Here is a 12,687-nt window from a genome sequence, read left to right as displayed (position 1 = left end):
TGGCAGCGTGGAACAAAATGCATCACCCCACATTCACCTCCACAAGATGCTTACTGTTCATCAAGGTTTTGCAGATGAAGCAGTGAGATAGAAGATAATAGAGACAAGATAAGCAGGTTCTGACTGGCTTGTTTGCTGGGAATGTGGTCAGAATGCCACAGCTGAAATGATGCAAGTTACATTAGCTCTGCCCACCAAGCCCACTGCAAGTTTGTATTTTAGTTATATTCGCCATTTTGTCTCCTGCCACCCGCTGGTAAGGCCCCTGTCATGTTGAAGTTGTGTACTTAAATGCTGTTTTCGGTATATATTCATTGTTTAAGATTGGTAGTATGTCTCTTTTAAGATTTTACTCATGTGTTAGTATTGTGTTCACCAGCCAGCTGGAAACAAGCTAGATCATGTATAGTGGAGTGTAATGGGAGGAGGCAGTAGAAAAAAGTATCTGACAGGATATAAATGATCTCGCAGCATCACAAACCATCAGACTTACAGCTCCAGTTGGAAGTCAAGAAGCCTCACACGCAACTCAGCTGATCTACACAACTTCACCAGGTAAGGACAAACTGGACAGATTCTGAACTCTGTATTACTGAAAGCTTTCCCCCTTAAGAAAGTTTAAATAAAGTTTCGAAGGCTGTGTGGTCACTTAGTTGACATTTCTCAGCAGGTTGGAGAAATGGCCTCAGATACCATGACGGTTGCTGCTCTGGGTCGATCATTCACCCTAGGAATGCTCTATGATGCTCGAAAAGATCAGCTGATCCCAGGTAAGACTTAAATAAATATAAATAATAAATGTATATCTGCTTGTTACAGCTCTGGTTACAGGAACTTTGAAATTATTTCATAAAGCACACTATTGTAAGCTGACTGATTTTAGCGATGTAGTTATATTGGTGGTGAGTCCTGCAATACATAAGAAAATGTAGAAATGTCATTATTGTTTTAGAATTTCAGACAATAATTTTGACTGTGGAGCCATTTTACTGTAATTAGTTTTGTGCTGTGAATCCAGACTGTCATGGTTCTAAATTAGTAAAAATGTTATTTTGGCACTAAAGAAATGAAGGAGTGACATTAGCAGAAAACATGGTTTTGGTGTATTTTTGATTGTGTGTGCAGCCATACCTTTCTCTTTGTCTCTGCTCTCTGACCTGAACGTCAGAGCACAGGGAGCGGTGGAGAGAATGAATTTGTGTGATTAGATTTTGCTTCAACAACGGCAATGCTGGTTGTTAAAATACTAATCCTAAAATATTTAACCATTGTGAAGCATTTTCAAATCCTCTCCTTTAATCTGAAGTCACCAGGCACATAGTAGGACATAGGAACACATAGGACGTTAAAATGTTGCTTGTTATGCAATACTATAATTCCTTTATTAATTAGATTAATGTCAGAGAATCATACAACAAATATATTAGCTGTTTAGGGAACTGCTGGCAGGATAAGAAGCTGCAGCATGTAAACATCTTAATGTTTATGTGTAACTCTGTGTGACTTTATTTTAACAATGTGCTTTTTTCCCCAATTTCTGTAGGTTTGACCTTGTGGGATGATAAAAATGAGAAAATAGTTGAAAGCTCTCAGCACAGCAGTGCATTTGAAATTTCTGCATCTGACTCCATTGAATCCAAGTCCTCTCTGCTGGATGTTGGTGCTTCTCTGAAGGCCAGTTTCCTGGGTGGACTGATTGAAGTTGGAGGATCTGCCAAGTATCTGAATGATAAGAAGAAATTCAAGAATCAGAGCAGAGTGACGCTTCAGTACAAAGCTACCACCAGCTTCAAACAGTTGTCAATGATTAACCATTTAACCATGAGTTCCCAACAGACAGATATTATTGAGAAGGGCTCTGCAACTCATGTAGTCACAGGCATCCTTTATGGAGCAAACGCTTTCTTTGTGTTTGACAGTGAGAAGTTAGACGCCAGCAGCGTTCAGAACATCGAGGGCAAAATGGAAGCTGTGATAAAGAAGATCCCCTCATTTAATATTGAGGGGAAAGTTGAACTCAAGCTGAATGATGAAGAAAAAACCCTGACTGAGAAATTCTCCTGCAAATTCTACGGAGACTTCATTCTCGAAAGCAACCCAGCAACATTTGTAGATGCAGTGAAGACCTATGTACAACTTCCAAAGCTGCTGGGAGAAAAGGGAGAAAACAGTGTTCCAGTGACGGTCACTCTGATGCCACTGAAGAATTTAGTTCCCAAAGCTCCTGAGCTGATGAGTGGGATCAGTGCTGGACTTGTAAGAAAGGCTGAAAATGCTCTGGAGGACCTGAATCAGAAGGAAGAAGGATGCAATGATTTGCTGGAGGACAAAGTAGTGAAAGATTTTCCTCAAATCAATGAAAAGTTGAGCAGTTTCCAAAAACTGTGTCATTATTATGCATCTAACCTCAGACGGACCATGGAGAAGAAAATTCCCTCCATCCGTGAAGGTAAAGAAGACGAGAGCTCAGCAAAACAACTATTTGAAGACAGAGACAAGTCACCGTTCAGCCATGAGAAACTAACCAAGTGGATGGAGCATAAAGAGAGAGAAATCAACATCATCAGGTCCTGTGTAGAGATGATGGAGGGAACAAAGATCGTCCGAAATCAGTCAAAGTTGGACAGAGAGGTTCTTGGTGTGGAGGATGCTCTGTGCTTTGTTTTCACCTCCCTGGAGAGTGCTGACCCCTGCCTTGATGAGATGATCAAATACTTGGATTCACTTGAGTTAGAATGTACCCATAAAGACCAGTGGTACTTCTCAGGTGAAGTTTTCACCAAAATGACAAATAAAGCCAATGTTTTCCAGGATCTTGCCAAAGCACTGAAGAACAACAGCCGATTCCGTTTCCTCATAGCAGCTATTGAAAATAAGAAACACACAGGAGCAACCATCTACCATTACAGGAAGGGCATTCTGGTCTCTGATGACTTTTCAAAGCCTGACCCCCCTCCTGTGGAGACTATTACAGACAGAAGAGATCTGCTGTGGTGTAAGTACTTTATTTTCACAGTTAGACAAATTATAACAAATGTCTCTCCTTCAGAAACCCGATTGGCCGTAACGTCTATTACTCACAGAGTCCATTTTGAGCTTCTCTTCGTAAAATACTGTGGATTATGTTATCTCTTATATTGAAATCGCTTTATGAAGAAATCTCAAGTAAAACTTTCTGAAACACAAATCTGTCTTCAGTTTTTAGAATTTTCTCTTCAACACAACAGAGTCACAACTGCACACTGATAGCAATAATATACTGAAGTATCTCAACATTGTGCTGAAGTACAGTTCTTGATATTAAGAACATAGGAGCATGAAATGTTACAAAATATGAGTCTAACCTAGTGTTTCTCAACGGGGTTGGTAGCGCCCCCCAGGTGGCGTTCTGAGGACGATGGGAGGCGCTGGAAGCAATTTTTGGAAAGGGGGTTGCTGAACTGCTTTTGGGGAGCATGGGGATCACACTGCACTGCTTGCATCATCTTGTCACAAGCTCTCTGACGTAATTGCTGATGTAATCTGCACTCTGCGCATGCGTTGGCGTCTGTAGCCACCTGTCGGAAGCTCCGTCTTAAACCGGACTCTTATCCAGTTTTAATCCACTCTTTTTTCGTTACATTTTTTATATCCTTTTTATTTAACTTAACTTTATTTAAGTTTTACGTGGGTTAAGGATTTTAGTCATCCGACATGGATTTTAAGCTAGATGACCGTAAAAACGCGATCAACGCTACTGATCGCAACAAAGCTCCGGTGACTATGCTAGCCAAGATAACTCTGCCCCATGAGGACTGCTCACTCCTTAAGAAAGCGAACAAGAAGATTGCTGACCTTATGGAAGACATCCGACGACTTTCAGAGGAACTCAAAGAGAAAGATTCCCTGCTGACTGGCTTTATGGATGTAGCTTCAGTACAAGCCAAACAGATTGTTTCTCTTAGCACAACCGCTAACATCCAGGACACCGTGTTTTGGGACCCCTCTAGTCTTCCCAGGCTTTCATCCTGCTCGACTCCGAAGCATCAGGCAACCTGGGCTGAAGTGGTGGTCCGTGGCTGCAAGAGAGGCTCGGATGGGGCTGCCTCTCCTCCGTCCATCCGCCTCTCCAACCGCTATGCAGCCTTGTCTAACGACACTCCAGTCCATCCAGCGGATGCACCTGCGGCTTCGAGTCTCCCTGATACGGATCTCTGCCTGCCGACACTGTTGCATCTCCTTCACCGGCTACATCTCCTGCGCCGGGCCTGATCAGCGGCCGTCATCCCGGTCAAAAACCTCCGCTTCCCGACGTAGGATCCTGAAGGAGGCTGTGCTCAGACGGTCCGGAGGCCGTCTCCACCCTGCACCGTCGGGTAGCCCTTCTCTCAGGTCTGTTACTGCTACTCCAACACAACACTCAACAGCTCACACACTCCATCCTCAGTCCGCACGCAGTGTTGAAGCAAATTCTGCTCAGTCCTGCTCTGGATCCCCACAACCAGCATCTCCTCGTCCTCTTTTCTCCCCAACCACACTAATAATTGGTGACTCCATAACCAGAAACATCCGTTTCTTTAACGCTACCACTCACTGCTTCCCTGGTGCCACCACGGCTGTCATTTTAAAAAAACTCCAGGACCTGATGCCGTCGCTCCCGTCCTCCATCACAAGAGTGATAGTCCATGTCGGAACAAATGACACAGCTCTTCGGCAGTCTGAGCTGACAAAATTAGATTTTAACCGTCTTCTTAACTTTTTAAAGCAGTGCGGAAAGTCCGTTTTTATCTCTGGTCCCATTCCCACAGTCGGTCGCGGTGCTGGCCGCTTCAGTAGACTCCTTGGCCTCCACGACTGGCTCCAGTCCGCCTGCAGGGCTCACCGTGTGTTTTATGTGGATAATTTTAATATTTTCTGGCAAAGAATGCCTCTTTTTAAGACAGACGGACTTCACCCAAACAAACGGGGCTCAGAAATGTTAGCTGCTCACATACAGCATGTGGTGCGGTCCACACATGACTTACGTGAATGACTAATCATTCATGCAGCACACCTGGACACACCACCGCTCACTGAACAGATCTCTGCCTCACTGCCACAAACAACTGTCTCCACCTGCTGGCATGTAAAGCCGTCTGCTCCCAGCGCTGTTCCACAGACTTCTATTCCTGTCATCATCACGCATAGGCCAGTAAACCGAAATGTGCACATCCCACACAGAAATATTAGTAATCTCTTAAGGATTAGGACAACTGCACCAACTCCAGCACCCAGAACAAACTCATTTAAAATGGCTCTCTTCAATGTGAGATCACTTTCAAGTAAGACTTTTATCTTAAATGATTTTATCTTGTCTGCAAATTTAGATTTTATGTTTTTAACTGAATCCTGGTTGCAAATGAATGACTATAGCCAGCTAGCTGAACTGTGTCCGCCTCAATATGATTGCTTTAGTCAACCGAGGGTCAGTGGTCGTGGTGGTGGGCTAGTGAGCGTGTATAGGAAAAATTTTAAATGTCATCAAGTACGCTGTGATGAATTTAACTCCTTTGAAGTTCTCACTCTTAAAGTTGGAGGGCTGCAACCTATCATATTTGTTATAATTTATCGCCCCCCAAAACCGCCTGGAGGATTTTTATCAGAACTTCCTGAATTTTTATCTACTCTGGTTTTAAATTATGACAGAATTGTTCTTTGTGGCGATTTTAATATTCATGTTGATGACCCCACCAATGTTAATGCAACTGACTTTTTAAATATGGCCACTTCTTTTAACTTCAAACAACATGTCAAAGGGCAAACACATAACCGTGGTCATACATTGGACTTGGTTTTTACCCTGGGTGTCAGCATTTCCTCTGTGGAATTATTGGACATGACCATATCTGACCACAGATGTATTGTTTTTAGCTGCGATTCGCCTGTTACTCATGCCGCCTCACCAAGCTCCGTGTGTTCTCGCATCTTTAATGAAGTGTTTCAAAGTTTTGCGCATTCTTTCAGAGCCAAAGCCAACACCTGTCTGATTCCAACACCAACAATCTGGTCGATCACTTCAATCATATCTGCTTGTCGTCACTAAATATTACTGCTCCTCTAAAGGTTAGGCCTACGTCTAAAGCTAGTAAGCAACCCTGGATAAATGACAGCATTCGCAACCTCAAAAGGGAATGCAGGAAAGCAGAGCGCAGATGGAAAAAATCCAGTCTCCAAGTCCATTACCTCAGTCTGAAGGATTTATTAATTAACTACAATAACATGGTTAAGGATGCGAGAACACACTATTTTTCTGAACTCATTACTACACATAAACACAATCCCAGGTTTCTGTTTAAGACTGTGGATCAGCTGGTAAACCCAACCCCTCCTTGTGCCTCAGCTGGAAGTAATGATGACTGTGAATTGTTTTTATCTTATTTTACCAATAAGGTGGTGTCAATCAGAACCTCTATTACCCCCGTGGCCTCTTACTCAGAGGTTCCTCACCAGCAACAACAGAGTTTTAACCAGTTTTATCCCATCGACTTGTCTGAGCTTTTAAAAACAGTATCATAAATGAGAGTGTCCTCCGGCCCACTTGATATAATATCTACAAAATTTTTACTGAAAGTAATATTCTGTTGGGCTTGTTTTCAACAGCTCCCTATCTACTGGTTGTGTCCCTGATTATTTTAAAACGGCTTGCATGAACCCACTTTTAAAGAAACCTGGTTTAGATCCCTCCCTCCCACATAATTTTAGACCAATTTCAAAACTGCCTTTTATTGCAAAGATTCTAGAAAGAATTGTGTCCAAACAGCTGCTCACTGTGCTGGAAAATAACAAATTATTTGAAAAGTTTCAGTCTGGTTTTAGGAAGTACCACAGCACTGAGACTGCCCTGCTTAAAGTCACCAATGATCTTTTAATGTCTGCTGATGAAGGTATGTGCTCAGTCCTTGTACTCCTGGACCTTAGCGCTGCTTTTGACACCATTGATCACAACATCATGTTAGACAGACTGAGGCACTGGGTGGGGATCTCTGGTACTGCCCTAGAATGGTTTTCATCCTACCTGTCAAATAGGAAGTTTTGCGTGCCTGTAAACAACTATGTCTCTTCATTCTGTCCAGTTAAATATGGTGTGCCTCAGGGGTCGGTCTTAGGACCCATTTTGTTTTCCTTGTATCTGCTTCCCCTTGGACATATTATCCATAAACATGGCATTTCTTTTCATATTTATGCTGATGACACACAAATATACTTGCCCGTCAGATCCACAGACCCTGGAATGCTGAGTTCACTTAACAACTGCCTTTGTGAAGTTAAAAAATGGATGTCAAATAATTTCCTCCAGCTGAACTCAGACAAAACAGAAATCCTGGTCATCGGGTCTCAGCAGATGGCAAATCAAATACTGCCATCTGCTGGTTCCCTAGTAAATCACATTAAGCCTGTGGCAAAGAACCTTGGTGTTTGGTTTGATAGTAATTTAAATTTCGAGCAGCACACCACAAAGCTTGTTCAATCATGTTTTTATCAACTTAGAAATATAGCTAAAATTCGATCTATGTTAACTTTTAAGGACACCGAGACCATTTTACACGCCTTCATCTCATCACGCCTGGATTATTGCAACAGCCTTTTCACCTGTTTAACCCAAAAATCTATTGATCGACTCCAGACTGTCCAGAACTCAGCTGCCAGGCTTTTAACCAGAACAAAGAAATATGACCACATTACTCCTATTTTAGCTTCATTACACTGGCTCCCAGTATGTTTTAGAATTGACTTTAAAATTCTATTGATCACTTTTAAAGCTCTTCATGGCCTCTCGCCTTGTTATATTTCTGACCTTTTAGTCCCATACGCACCAGCACGTACCTTGAGATCCTCGGGCAGAGGTCTGTTGTCTGTTCCAGAGTCTCGACTGAAAACTAAAGGGGACAGAGCATTTGCTGTCAGGGCCCCGAGGCTCTGGAACAGCCTGCCCGAGGAAATCAGTTCGGCTGAGTCAGTGAACTCTTTTAAGTCCCTTCTTAAAACATACTTTTAAAGGAGAGCTTTTCCCGATCTTATTTGACTTTATTTTATCCCTTTTATTTTATTGTATTTTACTAATTTTATATTAAATTCTCATGCTCTTATCTTTTTTTGTATTATTCTTTACACTTGTTAAAGCACTTTGTAACTTGTTTTTGAAAAGTGCTCTACAAATAAGGATTATTATTATTATTATTATTATTATTGTTAGTAGGAAATTCTAAGGCGAGTTTACACCAAAGATTCACAACAATACGAGTTCAAACTTTAAACTACTTGCAAAAAAACTGTGGTCTGCAACATTAAAACCTGCCAGTTTAGTCCACTGCGACTAGACAAGACTGTGTATTTTTTCTTCATCTTGTGGTGCAGGTCCGTACTGCCTTCATGGGAACGGGAAGCAGAGTATCATCTGTAAAAATCTCTTTTTGGTATTACCGTGGAAAAGTGTTTATTTCTCTGAGGAATACACCATGAACGTCTTGTTATCGCAGTGGTTACACATTTACAAGAGGGATATTTAGCTGTCGGATTTACCCAGACGCCCGATGCCGCCCTAGGTGGCAGGTCTCTTGACCAGCTGTACTACTCTGTTTATTCTCTTTTGTTAAATAAATTCTTCAAAGCTCAAAACTCAATTCTTTGCTCAACCCCTCACCAGGAATATAATTTCCATGACACATGTCAGAGAACACAGATACGTGGGAGAGATTCTGAATGTGCAGAAAGTTTTTAACATGAGCAGTTAAGTTACAGTGTTTCCTATACGTTTATTTATTTGTGGCAGCCCGCCACAATATCAACGCTGACCGCCACATATTGATTTTCGATACCTATTTAAAATCGTAGTTGATTGCAGAGCGCCGTAGTGCATTCGTGCAGCACATTCTCTCACCCATCCCTCTCTCTCCCTCTCCCTCATGAACGCAGCTGCACAAATCAGTCCAAAGCTGTGAATGTCGGAGACCTAGCTAATAAGGAGAGCTAAATTAATGTTAGAATACAGCAGGGTTTTCAAGGCTAACACGCTGTCTATAGCTGCGCCACAGTAAAACTGTTATTCTGTGGGAAACACTGAGTTATAAGTTATTAACAGATGAGCTAATAAATAACTGAATTAAAATGGATTAATTCATTCCTGAGATGAAAAGGGGCCACAAACACATTTAAATAGGTTACTTCCCCACAAAAGAGGAGGTAAGACTTAATCATGTGTGTTGACTCAGCAGGGATGATATTAAATATGTTGATCTACAGGAGAACAATATTTAAAAGCGAGTAAAAAATAGTAACAACAACAACAAAAAAAACTTTAAAATATGTTATAATCCACAAATGTAACTTGTGAACCTGGACTGATGCTTGTAACCATGATGACGTCTCGTTCTCTCCATCAGATGCCTGTGATCTCACTCTGGACCCAGACACAGCACACAAACACCTCACTCTGTCTGAGGGGAACAAGAAGGCAACAAACGGAGCAAAGCAGTCGTATCCTGACCTCCCGCAGAGATTTGATTATTTCCATCAGGTTCTGTGCAGAGAGGGGCTGACTGGGCGCTGCTACTGGGAGCTGGAGTGGTATGCTGCTTACTCTGATGGAGATGTTGCTGTTGCAGTTACCTACAAAGGGCTGCCGAGGAAAGGAGCAATTGACAGGTGCGCGTTTGGACACAATAGCTTGTCCTGGAGTTTAGGCCAGAGCTGGTCTCCACCAAATCCTGTTCTCACTGCATGGCATGATGCTCGGTCCTGCAATCCTCCTTTTCCTACTACTGGCTCCACCAGACTGGGAGTGTATCTGGACTGGCCTGCTGGCACTCTGTCCTACTATAATGTCTCAGCTGACACACTGAGTCACCTCCACACCTTCCGCAACAAATTCACTGAGCCAGTTTACCCAGGCTTCTATATTAAGAATGAATCCAGCAACATGTTTCTGTGTCTGTAATCTGCACCTCATGATTCACTTCAAGTTCAGTTTGATTACAAAATGATTATTTCACATGTTGTTATTGTGAAGAACAATCATGATAGTAATATAACAATTTAATATAATGTGTCCTCTTTTTGGCAATGCAAAATATCTAAACAAAATGCAAATTGAACTAAATATAGCTCTCCCAATGATCCATATTACCATCATTATCATTATTGTTATTATTGTTGTTTATTACTATGACTCACAAATCTCTTTGCTGATTCGATTCACTTTTTTCATTTTAAAGATTTGTAGTCACAGACTGTAGTTTGTACACATCTTTCCTCATCTATGCTAATATGCAACAGGGAAACACAAAGCCATGTTTCCATGAAAGCTTCTTTGTGATTTATATAATTAGTAAAGCTGCATGAACGTGACAGAATTGAACAAAAATAGGTTAGATAATTTTTTTTACCATTCTGTTCATTAAGTGTGCTGCTGTATGGGCTCTCTTGTAGCTTTAGCCTAGCTTGATTGAGTTAGTAGGAAGAGGCGCAGTTGGGCATCCTTTTAATTTCCTGATCAGATTTTCTTCCTGAATCTGCACATTATAAATGCATGCATTAAAATGAGCTAGCAGGAACACAGACATTATACTGAAATGCTTTTTCGTGAACTTCACATACTACAACAACAACAAAAAAAACAAAAGATGCTACGTACAATCTAGCTCATAATAAGTACATACATAGACAATGACTGACAGGTGCAGAGTACGGACATAGAACAGCCTGAGGAACATACATACAACAGCCTGAGGCCAGCAACATGCAATTTCAGTTCAGTGTTGACAGAAATGAGTACTGATTAACCATTTCTTTAAACGTATTTTAAATGTGCTGTATGTATCCAATTCTCTGAGAGCAATTGGGATGGAGTTCCATTCTGATGCAGCTTTAACCGAAAATGCAGACTGGCTGAAATTACATTTTCTTAATGGGATAATACAATCCCCTCTTGCTGACCCTCTTGTGCGATGATATGCAGTTGTTGTAGGAACAAACTGACTGAGTGGGGGAGAAGTCAATCCTTGTAGAATGTTGTTCATGAGACCTGCATCTACATATTTAATCAGATTTGTCCACCTCAACAAGTTGTATTTTGCTAATATTGGGGAATGATGAAAACGTACAGATTTTTTGTCCAGAACTTTAAGTGTTTGTTTATACAGTGACTGTAATGGTAGTAGCGTAGTGGCACTAGCCTGTGACCAAGTTGTTAGACAATAAGTAATGTGTCAAATGACCATAGAGTACATGTACATTTTAGCCGCTTCTGTTGACATGTAATCTCTTATAAACCTAAAATTACAAAGATTGAATTTGACCCTGTTACATACCCTTTTCACCTGAGGTTTGAAGGAGAGTGTGGAACTAATCAGAATTCCAAGATACTTGTACTCAGATACTGACCTGTAGTCTTTCCCCTAATACGAAGACATCTGGCTGCTCAGGGTGGGCGGCCATCTGCCTCCACCGGTTGGGGGTGAGAGATAGAGAGGGGGAAACTTTCCTTTATATTTTATTTTACTTCTCTTTTGTCTACAGTGTGGTTGTACTTTCTTGTATGCTAATTAACATAAAATATGATATACCGCTGCAATTATATATATTTGCACACAGTTATTCAACTCATTAAAAATAAATGGACAAATCATTTCTGGTGTAGAATTATGATTCATTGACTTGTTGCTTTGAGTTGTTTTTCTGGCTCACAAGTCTCCTGTCTCACTTTATCTGTCGGGTTGATGGTGATGAAAATCTGAATTCTTAAAATCTGTTTAGACTTCATACAGGCTGTTTCAAGGTAGAATTTAGAAGTTTAATATTTGTTTTAAGTGCGGTGCGGTAGTGCAGTGGTTAGCACTGTTGCCTCACAGCAAGAAGGTCGTAAAAAAGTGTCTGTGAGTGTGACTGGTTGTTTGTCTATGTGTGGCCCTGTGATGGACTGGCGACCTGTCCAGGGTGTCCCGCCTTTCGCCCAATGTCAGCTGGGATTGGCTCCAGCCCCCCTGCGACCCTGTACGTGTTACGCCCCTGTAAAAGGGGAAATAGAAAGTACGACACGGACACGATGTAGCCTCAGTCAAGTCCAATGTTGTAATGTATTTACCAAAAACATACCAAAATACTTTCACAGCATCTTAACAGTATTGGCAAATAACAGTAAACTTAACCTCGGTCCACATGACACAGCTAGCATACAGGCTACACTGGAGCAACACTTCACCTTTAGCCTGCTAATTGTGCATACATAAATCGCTACAGTCATTAATATTTACTCCCTGCATGTTCCTTACAGCATTAAACACATAAACAAATCATTCGAACAAACTACAACCCTCGTTCTTACCTGTAAAAGGGGAAATAGAAAGTACGACACGGACACGATGTAGCCTCAGTCAAGTCCAATGTTGTAATGGACGAACGTAAGCCACACGTTCCGTACGCAGGCTGAACGAGGCACGAGCAATCGTGAACCGATCCTCCAATCACAAACTAGTACTTAAAACTATACATCAAAAAGAAAGTGAAACTTATGTAAACAATCAAACACTGCATATTGTTTTTTAAGATGCATTTCCCCAAATTGATATAGAAGTTAAATAAAAAAGCATTTTAAACACAGATTGTCTTTTTATCCTATTAACCTTTTTAGCCTCTTTTATCCAAAAAGCAATAGATTACTGATGTACAGATCAG

General features: G+C 41.3%; 1 protein-coding gene across 2 annotated transcripts; it reads left to right on the top strand.

Annotated features, from left to right (window-relative positions):
• The first annotated feature begins 237 nt into the window (after positions 1-237).
• LOC119916478 (stonustoxin subunit beta-like) lies at positions 238-11,641 on the top strand. 2 transcript variants are annotated; one of them, XM_038736511.1, is made up of 5 exons: positions 238-256; positions 472-555; positions 668-770; positions 1,544-2,995; positions 9,399-11,641. In XM_038736511.1, the coding sequence occupies exons 3-5, from the start codon at positions 680-682 to the stop codon at positions 9,950-9,952; spliced, it is 2,097 nt and encodes a 698-aa protein (XP_038592439.1). In that variant the 5' UTR covers positions 238-256; positions 472-555; positions 668-679; the 3' UTR covers positions 9,953-11,641. The 2 variants fall into 2 exon arrangements, with proteins under 2 accessions (XP_038592439.1, XP_038592440.1); XM_038736512.1 differs by lacking the exon at positions 238-256 and having other exon boundaries at positions 263-555; positions 671-770.
• The last annotated feature ends 1,046 nt before the right edge of the window (positions 11,642-12,687 follow it).

The sequence above is a fragment of the Micropterus salmoides genome, unplaced genomic scaffold (assembly GCF_014851395.1).
Source record: "Micropterus salmoides isolate LMB-PRFRI ecotype aquatic unplaced genomic scaffold, ASM1485139v1 Ms_hic_scaffold_21, whole genome shotgun sequence".
NCBI classification, from domain to species: Eukaryota; Metazoa; Chordata; class Actinopteri; order Centrarchiformes; family Centrarchidae; genus Micropterus; species Micropterus salmoides.
The sequence above is the reverse complement of the archived record's forward strand: the minus strand, read 5'-3'. Positions and strand labels throughout refer to the sequence as shown.